We start from the raw sequence: 15,374 nt of genomic DNA, 5'->3' as shown, positions 1-15,374 counted from the left end.
GCGGGCTCCCCCGTTTGCCCCGTGCGTTGAGGGGACGGGCCTGCGTAACTCTGGCGGAAGCGCGTCGTCCTGGTGCTGCGTCACGAACGGCCTCCGCCCCGCCTGCCCTCCTGTTGAGAGAAGGCTCTTCTCTTTCAACGTGTAGGTCGCCTTCTCCGTCGCGGCGATGTCTGAGGGCGAAACCAAGCAAGTATCCGGCAATATCGGTTCCGACCAGAAACCCGAGGCTGCGTCTGCGGGATCCGGCATGACCTCCCTTTCGCCGCCGCTAGCGGCGGCAACTCAAGAGGAGGAGGAAGAGGAGGAAGAGGAGGACGAGTCCGAAGACGAGTCCGAAATCTTGGAGGAATCACCTTGCGGGCGTTGGCAGAAGAGGCGGGAAGAGGTAGGTGACGAAGCCCGTGCGTTCCCACCATCTCTGGCTGAGGGGAAGCTGGCGCCTTTCGGAGGCCTGCACAAAAGAGAGCAACCCTGAGGAGGCTGGGGCTGTGGAAAAAGTTCCTTTCCCCAGAGCTCTGGGGGTCTCGTTCTGGGATCCGCGCTGCAGCGGTTCGTAGATAAACAGCTGTCAAAGACTATGACAGGGCCAGTTGGGTCGGATAGTGTGGAAGTTGAGATTTGACTAGTCATAAGCGGTTTTAGGATTTAGACAGTTGCCCCTTTTACCATAGATTTGGAAGTGTCAAGACATGAAAAGTACCCTAATAGTTATTTTAATACAGTGGTAGGTTTTGGGTGAAGTGCCTCTTTGTTTGTAATCATGGTATTCTAGACAGCATTTCAATCTGATATTTTCTTGTTTACAAATCTGAGGTTTTTGCCTTTATGTAAAAGGTATGTTTAGCTAGCTATGAATTGTCTGTTTTGATTGCTAGGATTTCTTGCCCAACCTTACCAATAGATAATGGGACTTGAACTAGGAAATCTGACTGAAAATTATGTGCTTTACAGCTGTTATAAAGGAACTCTTTATGCTGAAAGACAAACAATTTTAAAGATATCATGAGAAATTTATTGAGGTTTTATTACTTACTTTGCTGTTTTTGTTTTGTTGCTGTCCTCAGATGATTTTCAAAGTGACTACCAATACAAAATAAACACTTAAAAATTCAGAATCAAAGTCATAGAAGCTGATTTTAATGCCAGGATTGTAGATTGTAGTCCCTGAAGCCTCCCCTTTTTTTACTGTTGCCCAGAAAACAGCACAAACATGTCCATGAAATTACCAGAAGTCGAGTTTGACCTGAAGGGGATTTTAATTGAAGAGTTAACTAAAAAGAAAGACCTTCACTCCACTCTACTCTTGAAAGGAATATGATGGCCAAGCTCCAAGAATCTATAGCATGGGAATAACATAGGAAAAGGGCCATTCCTATATGTCTGGCAGTTGTTGAATCGTCTTTAATATATGGCTCTGGATATGATCCCATCTTTAGTTTTCTGATGCGGATTCAGTCCTTAAGAACCAATGGTTTTATTCTGTTTCCTTGATTGAAACTTGCTTGGGGTGTGTTCTGAGGAAGTGTCCTCTTCCTTGATATTTTAAATGCAGGACAATATCTCTTGCTGTTAAGGAAGTTATGAGTTAGAAGATATTTTGGATAATTTTAGGTGATTGGATTTGGCAGATTAACAAGCTCATAGCTTTATATTGAAGATTTTAGAACAGCCTTTTGAATAGAGGCTATTTCCCTTTTTTGAAGGGAAATGTGTTGACCTGAATATTCTGAAGTCAGTGTTGGGATAATAGCTTATTTGGCTGGGAAAAAAATAGCCATCATTGCTGATTTTGGGGAGAAATCGGTTTAGCTGGGCTAGCATAGATAATTACAGTGTTATCCTGTTCTGTGTATTGAAAGCCTTGATTTAGTCATCCTGATGGTTTATTTTCAGTTAGCTGTCATGAAGATTGACTGCTACTAGCCCTATTTCAAAAATTTTGCTGTGAGGGACTCAGCTAATTCTGGATTCTCTTCCGCTTTTTAATTCAACCCTAAATCCAATATAGGATGCATTGGAAAAACTTTCCTTTAAATATGCAAGTACATAAACTTTTAGATATACAAGATAGTTTTCCTTTGCTGAATACAGAAACTAGACTCATGCCCTTTTCCTTCTATGAATATCACTGTTATTAAAATAAAACACAATCGATGCTATGGAGTTCTCTATCAGGGCTGGATGGCTTTTTGTTGATCAGGGATTTAACTTTCAGAAGAAGTTGAGGACTCGCAAGTGGGCAGGAGCACACTGTAACTAGTTTTGGAAGGAGTTTTTCTTTTTATAAAACAAATACATATTTGTACAGTACTGTTTTCTTTTTGAAACAGAAAATTATGCCTTGAATTTGCAGCAGTTACCCCAGAGGAATCTGATGGCCAGAAAAAAAGGGCTGTCGATCTGTAGCTCTCTTGCTTCTCATTTAGGCTATTAATGGCTACTGACCATTATGGATGCATATACCTCTATTATGAAGCAGTATATTTGACATAAAGAGCAGACAGCTTTTATATTTTCCTACTTGTGAACTATACATAGACACTGATATACCGTAGCAGCTTTATTAAGATTTTCTATTTCTTTTCATCTTAAAAAGTTAAGGCTAATAAGTTCTTCAGTAACATTGGAGGGGGATCAAGTTAACTTCCTTTACAGATTCTCTTTGTAGCCTTTGTTTAACACTCTATCTCCTCCCCTCTTGTGGTCCATAACTAAGTGTAGTGTTTTGTCCGGTCTTGAGCTTTGGTTGCTTTGTCTTTTGCCTTGTTTTCTTCCTCCTTTCTTAAAATAGATTTGCTAAAGCCTGCTAACCATGCCACCAGCACGTTATTTAGCTGGATGATTTTGTATTGGTGGTTTTCTCTACACATTTTTGACTCAGCACTTTAACATCCTCTGCTGTTTGCAGCTGTTCTCTAGGTCATGCCATTGTTTGATGTTCCCACTTTTCCCCATCCCCCTGTCTTTCAGGAGCAGCGTATACTTTTAAATATCTCTGAGATCATAATGAGGTTGACTCTCGGCTTGGTAATGATGTGTGACTCGCTGGCTTGACCCACAAGATGATTTGGCTACACATCAAGAAAAGGGAGGGGCAACAAAGAGACATGTGATTCCCTAACATGGGTGGTTGTGTAATTTTTGTCATACTGCCTTACCTAAGACTTCAGGAATCACTGGACTAGAATAGTTATGCTAGGGAATGTTCTTTTTAATTACTTTTTTTTTTTTTTAGTTCTAGGAGCTGTAGGGAATGTGTTGGTGATATCATTGGAGGGGTCAAAGCAAACTTTTTGTCTCTTGTGCTCCTGCCCCTTAATACAACACATGCATTCTTACTTGAAATTTAATATATATATATTTTAGTACTCTTTTAAAAATGAAAATCATTTAGCTATACTGTAATTTTGGTTTTATCCACTGAATTTTGGCAGCTTCAATTTGTGGGTTAAGGCTGCGGGCTGCCTTCTCTTGAATTTAACCTTTATAAAGAAAGCAGGAATTTGAAAAAACAACTGATACTGGAAACTTGAACTTAGAAGATTTGAGAATTATAAGACTTAAGAATAGGAAGTGCCCTGATCTTTAGAATAAAAGTCAAGGGAATGCTAAAAATAGGAGTGGCTCAGAAACATAATAATGCTAAGAAGACTTCTGTCATAGGCACAGTTCTCCTGCAGTTCTGTGATGGCAGAATTTACTTTCTTTCCATATTCAGAAAATCTCAGCATGGTTGGTATAAGAGACTCCTAGAGTTAATAACAAACGTAGAGGTCTTTATATTGAAGTGAAATTCAGGCAATTTTGGATCAAAACTAGAAATATTTTAAGGTTCAACTATTGTTTACTAAATAAATTACAGTTGGCTGAGTGTGTACAATATATACAACAATGTTTAATTAAAATGCTGTAGTTCACAGAGCATCTTGAGTTATAATCTCTTTTTTTTACCAGCACTGGTCAAAAGGGCCCAGCAGAGGGTATACTACCTCAGGAAACAAGTGAATGAAAAACTGCTGGTGACCTTTTACCGCTGCACCATAGACAGTATTTTAACTTACTGCACCTCTGTACGGTTTGCCAATTGCACAGTGGCAGATAGGACATCACTTCAGAGGTTAACATCATTGCCCAGAGGATCATTGGTTGCCCTTTCCCCTCTTTGGAAGAGCTTTATCTCCCGCTGCCTTAAGAAAGTTCAAAACATCCTTAAAGATCCATCTCATCCTGGGCACCCTTTTTTTGAACTATTACCATCTGGCAGATGGTGCAGGAGAATAAAAACAAGGACAAATAGGCTGAAAAACAGCTTCTATCCCAGGGCAGTAACTATATTGAATTATACTGTATAGTGCAATATTAATGCAATATCGGGTTTTCAATTCAATTGTATAGAATGTGTGTTTGTGTTTTATTTTTATAGTTATAATGTACAATGAAGATGGTATTTAATTTCGTTGTATGAGGTGCAGTGACAAAGTAAACTAAACTTATTTTAAGATGTTATATGAGCACAGTAATTGAATTCAAATATGGATATACTTACCAGTTTACAGATTCAAAGGGGGATTGGACAAATTCATGATTAATCGAAGCATGATGGGCAGTGGAAGTCAATAATTTATGGATCTGTCTGATGAGCACGATGACGCATGGAAGTTGTGATGTGGAATGTAAGAGGAGAAGTTGGGAAAGAATGTGAAAAAAACCCTTTGATACTTTGAAAAAGAGAACATAAAATTCAGTTACCTGTCTAATACAAGAATCTCTGACAGATAACCTGACAGATATAGCATATGTCTAGTGAAGGTGAATCTGAAGGCAGTCTGTTCAATTACTAAACAGCTCTTCATTTTAGGACATTTTCTTGATCTTCAGTTAAAATGTGTTCTCTTGTAATTTAAACCTACTTTTAAAAAATCCTTATTGCTGTGTTCATCCTGATTCAGATAGCAAACTAGAAATATACAGGTAGCCCTTGCTTAACAATTACCCTGTCTAGCAACTCTGAAGTTATGAGGGTGCGAAAAAGCAATTTTATGACCAGTCCTTGCATTTATAACCATTGTAGCATCTCTGGGGTCACATGATTGACATTTGGGAGTTTCACAATCAGTATCAGACAAGCAGTGGCAGCAGTAAAATTGCACATTACAGTCATATGATGTTTTGCTTAATGACCAACAGAGATTCTCTTTAACAGCTGTGAATGGGAGGTGACATAAGCCTGTTGTCATGGGATGTTTCCCTTAGTGACTATCTAGCTTAGTAATGGAATTCTTGGTTCCAGTTGTGATAATTGAGGACTACCTGTAAACATAAAATAGGTTTCTGGGAAATACTTTTAATCTTAGTCTGAGGTAATGTTTAAAACTGTGAGAATAAATTTGTAGCCAGAATTACAGCAAGTTTAAAGTCTTTTATATTTTCTTCCCATAGTTCTTCAAAAGCTATACGAGTGTGGTTCTCTGCACTTTGTTATATGGAAGTGAGAGTATGATATATTACAAGAAACGTAACAGTAAGTTGAATGTAGCCAAAATTGGGTACTAAAGAAGCTATATGGTGAAACAAGAAATAGGACAAAAAAAAAAAGGGTATTGAATGAATGTGAACTTTGAAGTGAGTGACCAGTATGAAAAGACATTGAGATGAGAATGAGTGGGGATCAGATTGCACAAAATATGAAAAATGAGTGAATGGGTTAAGAGGAAAAGGAAGTTCAATAGATGATTTGTTGGACAGTGTTGATGAGATTATGAAAAAGAGGGAAGTGGGTAGGTGAAATAATACAGACACTCTATGATGTAGAGTATAGACATGGTGAAAGAAATGGTTTGAAATGGATATAAAATTATGGAAAAATACAGTAAATTATGTTAGTTTAAATTAAATCTAGCTATGCTGGCTTTTGTGTTTTCCCATCTTTCAAAAAAAAAAAAATTCTTTAGCATACTATATATTCATTCCATTCTGAACTTGACAGAAAATAGGGTGATATATATGTTTGTAATGGTTAATCTTGATGGTAGAACCATCCATCTAGCCATCCATCCATCTTTAGTGTTTCTAGATCCCCCATTTTCCTCAAGGAAGGACTCAAATTCTAGTTGTGAATGAGCAACAGAGGAGTGCATTTATCATATCCTGCTTTTTATCTTACCAGATTCACCTATTTATTTGTTTTGTGAGTTTCATCTACATAGCCTTCAGTCAGATCCAGCAGGATTCATCTTACATTTTTAGGTCAAATAGCAACAAGTTGCAGATATAGCAACCTTTCTAGTCTGCCTGAAATTTGGAATCTATTTTTGTCTATCTCCATCTAGGTTAATCAACGCAATGTTCCTGGAATTGATAGTGCCTATTTGGCAATGGATACAGAAGAAGGTGTGGAGGTGGTTTGGAATGAAGTCCAGTTCTCTGAACGCAAGAATTTTAAGCTTCAAGAGGTTGGTGAAACTGGAATGAAGAGTTGTGAAAAGGCAGACAAGATATCTGTTGTATGAGGGCTCAAATTTTCTGTGACTATGAAGTTTCTTGAAATTAAGCATACAAGGAAAATGAAGGTGTTGTAGGATTATTTTCTATTGTTGGATAGTCTGCTTGCTTGACTTAAATTTAGCAATGCCTCCATTACCCTCCATCTTGCAGTCTGGGAGTAAATATGTATGAAGACCTGTGTGTGAAATAGATGAGCCCAGTTTCAGGCTGTGTTGAAACTCAATGGCATTTTCCTTTTCTTGAGTTATTTACATTACTTTGCTTTGCTGCTGCTACAGGAAAAGGTCAGAGCTGTCTTTGACAACTTGATCCAGTTGGAGCACCTGAACATTGTGAAATTCCATAAATACTGGGCAGATGTGAAAGAAAATAAAGCCAGGGTAAGTAGAATTTTGTGTGATTTATCAGTGTGGAAAAATATGAAGCACCAGCAGTTGATAACTTCCACCCTATTACTAGGTTATCTTCATTACGGAATACATGTCCTCTGGTAGCCTGAAGCAATTTTTGAAGAAAACAAAGAAGAACCATAAGACCATGAATGAAAAGGTAACTTCTTCCCAACTTCATACTCTCTTCCTAACTCCCTAAATTGTTGTGTGCTATTCTTCTTCTTTTTTGGGGGGTGTCTGTAGCCCTTGGCCAAGGTACTGTTGCTTCCCTTTCTGCCAAAGACTATGAGGAAAAAAATGGCTATCTTGCTCATAATGTTAGTAAGTCTGTTTCCTGCCCAAGAGTCCTGAGTTAATCCATCTAATTCTGGAGCAAAGTAATAGAAACCAGTTGTGATTTGCAAATCAAGAATGCCCGGAAGTAAAGAAAATAGAAATGGCACTGTAGAGACACCAAATGATGACTTAGTTGTGCAGGAGATGCTGAAAACTTTTTGGTGATATTTCATTTGTTATTGCAGGCCTGGAAGCGTTGGTGCACCCAAATCCTTTCTGCCCTCAGGTATGTGCCTTTACATATATGAAAGGGAGGACAGTCTTGGGCACAATGTTGGTGTACAAATGATTACACTTGTTCAGAGGCTCAGTGGAATGTTTATATTTTTTATTGTATAAGAAAGGTTTTTGGAGAAAGTAAACGGAAGAACCGTGCTTCTTTTATTGCTTACTTTGGTTTTCAGAGCCTCTGATGTACTATATGATATAGTTTCAGCAGCACAGTAAAGTTTTCCTTAGAAAGCTAATAAAAAGCACTTGGATTTCAAACAAACCTACCAACACAACTTTACATTCTTTGGATACCAGAAATAATGGAAATGAAGATTGGTTTTCTGTTACTAAAATATATATATTTCCTTTGTACCTGCAAACTGATTTTGCAAACTATGCATGTATATCTGGTAGCTGTGATTCACTCTATTGTATTGCTGTTCCAGTTACCTTCACTCCTGTGATCCTCCAATCATTCATGGAAACTTGACTTGTGATACCATCTTCATCCAGCACAATGGACTTATTAAGATTGGATCAGGTGAGACTGTTGTGGAATTAGTTTGTGATTTAATGTATGCTACAATTCCATTATTGGTTTGCTTTGTTCCCTGACATTGTTTCAAGCTTTATATTAGCCCAAGAAAACCTATAGGGCTTGGAGCATATATTGTTAGGTCTGTATGCAGGACTCTGTTGCAACTGGTGCCTCTAACTTATATCTGTTGTTGTTGACCTTTGGAAACTTCCTGGACCTTTTGCCACTTGCAGGCTGCTCTATCCTCTTTTTGTAGAGTCTCTGTTTACTCTTTTGCAGGCAGAAAACTCTGCTGTCAACTCATTTTTATCTCTGTCATTCAAACATTTGGAACCTTGGGGATGCTGCTTGTTCTTGGCTGCTTCCAAGCCAGTCTTACACTTGAACACACTGATTCATAAGAATTGTAGGGAAGACAGGATGGGCAGAGCTCTTTGTTTCACTTCTTCTTGGGCTGTCAGTTTCTTTTGGCCAGTTTTAGTTAGTGAGCTGTTAGTAAACAAAGTATCGCTGTTGGCTGCTCCATTTTTCACAAATATATGCTTAGCATTTCATCTCATATTTTTTTGTGCTGGTTGTGTCCTATTCAATGAATTATGCCAGTTTAATTCATGAAAATTCTCAAAATTACTTTTGAAGCTTAGGGGACAGTTAATCATGGCCATGTTAACGCTGCAATTAAATTGATATAAACATAGTTTCTGGATAGTCAGTTGTGGGGAAAAACAAGACTCATACAAACGTAGTTGTGTTGGATCAAATCAAAGATCTCAGAAACCCATAATTCTATTTCCCCAATAGCCAACTTAGATTCCAGAGGGAAGTCTATAAGCTGGATAATATGAGCATTGTGCTTCTCATAGTACTTTATTTATTACATTTGTATATCCTGGCACACTCCCATTGAACTTTCAGAAATCAGTGATTTATATACATCATGTTTTTTATGTAAATATGCTGCCCCAGTATCCAAAATAACACAATGCTGTCATATTTTTAATTGCAATAGCAATAGTACTTAGATTTATATACTACTTCACAGATGCATACTACACACACACACACACACACACACACACACACACACACACACAAACACACACCATGAATGAAGTATCAGTAGTAAAATGAACATGGTTCTTGAAATAAGTTATTGTATTAACTGATCTAAGTGTCAATCTTAATGACATGAGATGTATCTTCTTGAAAGAAGTGCAAATTGGAACAACTCAAGCCTCCAAATAACAAAAATGTAGTTCCAAGAGATATGTAATGGAACAGTTCTTCACAAAAATCAAGATTTCTAATTCTGAAATTAATCATCTACTCTGGATAAAATTAATTGAGAGAAAGACCTTGAAATTGTTTCCTTGCCTTTTGAGATAGAGGAAGAATCTTTACTAGACTAAAAGGTTACTGATTCTGCAGTTAGGTTCATAGACATCTATCACGGCATCTGAAGGCCATTTTTGTAGTAATGATCTTCTATTAGGATTACTACATAATTAAACCCAAGAAGTAAACATAAAACAAACTTTGCTCAATACTGTTTGAATAGAGGGTCCTGTTAACTGGCCATCTCTTACAGAAGAACAAAAATAGAGCACTAGCCACCATGTGTAGTTTGTATTGTGTCTTGATGGACAGTTCTGTTGGTCTGAGGAAAGGGTGCATGGATTAGAATCTGCATGTTCTGTAATTCACATGAGTTGAGAATAAGTTGTGGTTGCTGTGCTTCCAGGACTGCTTTTCCCTGGGAATAAGAAATACTTATCTGTGTTTGTGTCACACAGAACTCTTGTGTGAAGTTATAATTCTTGAAAATAGCTATTTGAAATAAGTGCTTGCTTTTTCCTTTCTTTCTTCAGCATCCTAGTGACAATTATTAAGAATACTATAATGATGAAAAATTGATCACAGTAGGTAATGATATATGCCACTGAAATCTCATTAAATATTTTGAAAGGAAATTTAATGCACTCACCCTTTGCCTGTTTGATGGAATGTTAAGAAGGGAAGCAATCAGAAACATGTCAAATTCAGAAACGAGGAAGACTTCATGCAAGAACTCCATTGAAGAATAGGGAGGAGAAGGAAGCTAGGATGCTGAATGGCAGGAAAGGTAACCCATCCTGCATGGAACTGTCTCAGGAGTTAGGTAAAGAATTACACCTAGCTTCCTTAACTGCTTTATAGAAGCATAAGAGTGCAGTAGTGGGTTAATGAGGATCTAATTCTTTCTTTGTCCTAATGTATTAAGAGTCATTCTTCATTTTTTTCTCTCCTCCTTAAAACAAACTTTATTTCTTTGAATATTAGAGTTCTTCCCATTCTTCCAATCTTCACTCTGCTTTTTCTTCGTCTTCCTCATTCTATTACCATAGTTCAGGCAAATGCATCCCAGTAGGTTTCCAAACTCAGCAACACCAGAGGCTACCCTTGAGGCGTCCAGAGACAGTGGTACAGAGGTGAGGTTGGAGAAATTGAACAACTAACTCAGAGGACAAGCTCTCAATGAGGTGTAGTCCAAAAGGGAGAGAAGGAAAGCTGCTGGGCTGCAACTTAGAAAATCTCTGATAGGGATTTACCTGGTAGAGAGTAACAATTCATTGGCTATACCCTTTCCTTGGGAATAGTTGGAAAAATACTAACATATTTAAAAATCCACATTTATTTTTGAAGATTGACGGGCTTGGAGATAGATAAACAGCATTTGTTTCTAACCCAGAGGTGTTGTACCCTATGAGAATGAAATGCAAGAAAGGTTTTTTTGTTTTCAGGCAGATCCTCCATCTGAACCTTTTCTCTTTTCCTCCTCCAAGGAAAGACACTTGGCCAGTGATCTAGGGCGTGTCAAATTTTTCAACTTTCAATTTCCAAACATTAGGGGTGCTCAAAAGTTGTGACATGCCTTGGGATTGTAAAGATATTTTGGCTACTTTAATATAATTTAGATGTGCTTGGTAAGTAACTACATAAATATCATAACTTTAACATTTTGTTTGTTTCATTGGCCACCCAACAGCAAGTCAAGAGAAAGAGTGGGTAGTGGTAGAGGGTGAAAAGATGGCTCTGGACTAAAGTGGATTCCGAGAAGTAGAAGATAATTTGCAGTTGATGGATGGCCAAATGTAGGTGGTATATTTGGCTCCTGTCTCCCTTCACATGGAGATTGTGTACCCAAAACAGCTGAGCACTGACCTCCTTTGTAGATTTTTATAGAGGTTCAGGATAAAAACAACAACCCTTCACTCTGTCCTGATGAGACAAACACAGTCTGTCCCATTGCTACAGGAGGTACAGTGGCTTAGCTGAAAGGCTGGCTCTTCCATCAATTCTTGAGTTTTATTTCCTGCTGATGGGCTGCCTCTCTTTCTTTTTCTTTCTCTTTTGCCAACAGTCTTTCATAGGATTTTTGCTAATGGTGAGCAAATCTCTCTGCTCTGTGATGTGACTGTGACTTTCTAAAAATAATAATAATATATATATACACATAAATGGCATCATATATATATATATATATGCATTATATACAAAAGCTCCTTTTTCCCTTCAGTGTCCCTTGCTTATGACTAGTATAGTTGCGCCTGCCCTTGGCTCTTAGTTGGACAGGACTCCTGCCCTTCTCTCTCATTTCTGGTCTGTGTTTTCTCTGCTGTCCTGCTGCATGTTTCCTCCTGCATGTGAACTGCTCTTGTCTGAGGAGCGGCTGCTACCTCCTTCCCTTGCGGCCATGATTGGGATTTTGCTTGCTGCTTGCTTGTGGCTGGAGCTGTGGCCAGCTGTTTATAGGGATAATGGGTGAGGCTTATAAGAGTGCTAAAAGGTGGTCCAGTTTAGGGACATAACGTTGAATTCCCTTTGGGGGTTCTAGTTGAATCAGAAAATTAGGCTCTGCTTTGAAAGCTCTTATTTTGGAACTATTCAATTCCCTTCAGCTATAGAAGGATCCCTCGGGGATTTGCTTGCCTTCCCTATCCCAGTGCTAGGTATGGCAGGTAAGCAAGTCTTTCTGTTTATGGCAGAGTAGAGTGATTGAAACTGAACAATAAGACAGGTTGCCAGGAAAGAGCACAGAGAAGATGAATTTCTGGTGAAACTTTAGCCGAGTCTGGCAAACAGAAGACTGATTTTTAAAAAAAGAAAAAGCTCGGGTGGAAGAGAGATGCTGATGATGAGACTGTGGCTTTGAGTTTCCAGCTGAGAGAAACCCTTGGGATAATTGTATGTCCAACAATAAGGAAGACTGAAAAGAACTTTGTACCAAGTCCATGTGGTCCTTGGTCTAGGAAGTTCAGAAGATTGCAAAAAAACAGATGCCGTACTATGCTGAGAGGAGAGTGATGGCTGCCAAATGGCATGAAAAGGAGCACTATTCTTTTGCTTACACTATGCATATGATAGGACGAAGATGGAATTTCTTCCATTTCATTATCTGGATTTATACATCATGCTAAGCGATAATATAATTTATTTTAGACTTCCTGAATCCAGTTGTAGCTTAATCCTTAGTCAGTAGCAAAATGAGATACGGTGAACCTAGCCTACATTTATTAAAATAAGTAGCATATTTTACAATACCTTATTATATTTTTATTATATCAAATAAATGTATATGTCCACCCAACTCATACACAGTGATTTTGAGCAGCTTACAACTTTAAAAATCCACAATCATTTATTAGTCTGTAAGCAGTGTTAAGAGATGGAGTTACTAGTGAGTTCATCCAGAAGTACAGAATGTATGCATTAGTTTTAGTCTGTTGAGAACACAGTTACATTGTGCATATTTAACTACTGGCATACTGTAAAACACCAGTGATCTTATTAATTTAAAATTGTATGTAAACCTTAGCATTAATGAACAGAAAGATAGTTATGAAAGAAACTAATTTTATAGAAAAATTGAAACATGAATATAATCAAATTAAAGAACTATAATAGTATTAATGAAGATTAGTACATGAAAGTTTATACCAAAATAACTAATGCCCTACAGTACTACTTGTTTAACAAGTACAATCGCTACTTAAATTATTAGCAAGCAATTAATATAGTAAATAGCAATAATTATAATTTGGGGAAAATGAGTTATTTTCATTGCTATTTATATTCATCTCTAGTTTGGTAAACAATATAGTACATATCGATGCATACATGGAATGCATATTTCTAACAGTGATTACTAATAGGAGCTACAACTACAGTTTCTCATTCTGAAAAAGGTTTTTTTTTTTTAAATGAGAACCTAAAAAGTGTTGCCTGGTAAAAGCTTTTTCAACTTGTTTTCAAGCTTTTACCAGATTTTTAGTTGATACAGAAAGTATATGGATATAAGGAAAGCAATGTATTGCAGGAAAATTTCAGACAGGAGCAAATATCTGGAAATACTTTATTAGAAAATAGACTTTGACATTAAGCTAAAGCTAATATATTTTTAATTTGTTTGACCGCAGTAGAGGTGCTACTAGATCAGTTTTATTCTGGGCTGTAGTTTAAAGTATACAGACTTAGTCTGGTCCTGCCAGTATTTTTTTTTTCTGTTCAGTGGAAACAGTTGTGTAAGGTCCTTGGTGCTCTCTGAACTTGGCATATCAATAGGCACATACAGATAAACAACATCTACATAGCATTCAAAAAAGACAAGCAAAAAGCAAAAAAGGAAACAAAAAAACCCAAAACATCTCCTCACCAACAATCAACACCCAGATGAATAGAGATAACACCTAGATTAACATTAGGCCAACAGTGAAGAAACTACCATTTCGGATAAAAACACTAACAATAAACAACAGCCTAATCAAGGAACCACCAAGACCTCTCCTACCAACACTGACAGGACAAGCCATTAGTATATAAAATGGGAGCATACCCCACTCCCTTGTAGTACTGATGATGTTACCTAATTTGGTAATTAAATGTATGCAAAAAACCATAAGCTCAAAACACCAAGGACTCCAAGTTCAACACTGAGGTACAAATACTCTCTTCCATCAGAAGTCCTTTCTCATTAATGTTAGTCTCCCTCTGCTGCTTGACTTCCACAAGCTGGTTTTCTGTCATGTCAATAAGGTCTAAGGCTCTAAGCTCTTGAGAACTGGCAGTTCTCCTCGAGCCGCTCGGAGCATCCAGAGACTGGGATGTGCTTCTGAGTCCTCTTCTTGCAGGCTGAGCTTTAGATGAGGAAACGCTCCGCCCCTCACGTGGTATCGCGCAGCGCTCCCCAGTCTTTTGCTCAGCCTCGAAGAGTCAGGCTGTGTTTCAGAGAGCTCCTTGGCTGATCGCACATTTCTTTACTATTACAACCCTCTCGTCCTTGACAAGGTTTGCTTTTCCTTCCTCCTCCTGCGCAAAGGGTCTGGACTTAAGGGAAAATTTTCCCGTCCTTGGGGGCAGGCTGCGGGCTCGCAGGCGCATGGCGCGACCCCCACCCTTATCTGATCGCCGCTGCCTCCGCGTTGCCTCGTGGCACGCGTTTTCTTTACTGCTGGATTCCCCCCACCTTAAACACCGATCGGAGGGTCATCGCCCTAGGGCCCTAGGCGCTGTGCTGACCAGCGAAGCCCTCCCTTCCGTCCTCGGGCGTCCCGACGGTTCAGCTTGCGCCGCCATTTTGGCTCCGCATCGTGGTCGGGCGCCATTTTGAATTTCTTTAGCTGCGGCGAATGGAGCCCCAGGCCTTGGGTCAAAGCTTAGCTGCCCATTTCTTCCACCTGGCTGGCCCTTGTATTACTTGTTGGCCTCCCGCAGCCCGTTTTTCGGGGCGGTTGCAGCCCCCTCCGGTTTTATTTTTCTTGTCTGGAGGCCTGCTGCCAGAGGCTCCTCTTCCACCATAGGCCTCAGGTGTTTATTTGACTAATTGGCCTGTACTGAGATATACGAAGTTCTCACTGTTACGGTTACTGTTTGAAAAAAAAAAAAAAAAAAAAAAAAAAAAAAAAAAAATCTATCTATATATATATATACTTAATACATATACAAAAGGAATATATTAAAAAAAAAAAAAAAAAAAAAAAAATAACTTTTTGTCTTGTACAATAATATTTTTTCGTACATATATAAATATATACGGATAACCTGTATATACATTTGGTACAAAGCATAATAAAGATAAAAATCAATCAAAAGGATAAGGAAGATTTATATTAGAGTATCTATTTTTCTGTACATACTATATTTCTTAGATACCTTACTGTTATCTCTGTACACAACAAATTCCAAAAGGGGAGAGGGCCAGCTTCACCTTCACCCGGCCTCATCCAGGCCTGATCTGGGCGTGCCAACCGCCTTTGCTAGTAATTGTATCTAACATGGCAGACGACAATCCCTCTAACGTCCTTCTTTGAAGGCTAAGGCAAAGTCCCACTACTTGCGCAGGCAGGACAAGGAAC

At 38.4% G+C, this 15,374-nt stretch overlaps 1 protein-coding gene across 5 annotated transcripts in view; it reads left to right on the top strand.

Moving 5' to 3' along the window:
- NRBP1 (nuclear receptor binding protein 1) overlaps nucleotides 1-15,374 on the top strand; it is a 28,465-nt gene that overhangs the window by 1,474 nt on the left and 11,617 nt on the right. For 2 of the 5 annotated variants that reach the window (XM_087947711.1, XM_087947604.1), the window contains exons 2-8: nucleotides 146-385; nucleotides 6,330-6,452; nucleotides 6,783-6,884; nucleotides 6,964-7,053; nucleotides 7,418-7,458; nucleotides 7,892-7,986; nucleotides 11,384-11,407. In XM_087947711.1, the coding sequence (XP_087803837.1) occupies nucleotides 146-385; nucleotides 6,330-6,452; nucleotides 6,783-6,884; nucleotides 6,964-7,053; nucleotides 7,418-7,458; nucleotides 7,892-7,986; nucleotides 11,384-11,407 (715 nt within the window). Of the gene's footprint in view, nucleotides 1-58; nucleotides 386-6,329; nucleotides 6,453-6,782; nucleotides 6,885-6,963; nucleotides 7,054-7,417; nucleotides 7,459-7,891; nucleotides 7,987-11,383; nucleotides 11,408-15,374 lie in introns of those variants that run through there. The other 3 variants (XM_026671619.2, XM_026671618.2, XM_087947819.1) reach the window with 2 other exon arrangements.

The sequence above is a fragment of the Notechis scutatus genome, chromosome 1, assembly GCF_049901735.1.
Source record: "Notechis scutatus isolate UNSWTSFEM ecotype Mainland chromosome 1, rNotScu1.2, whole genome shotgun sequence".
Lineage (NCBI taxonomy): Eukaryota > Metazoa > Chordata > Lepidosauria > Squamata > Elapidae > Notechis > Notechis scutatus.
The sequence above is the reverse complement of the archived record's forward strand: the minus strand, read 5'-3'. Positions and strand labels throughout refer to the sequence as shown.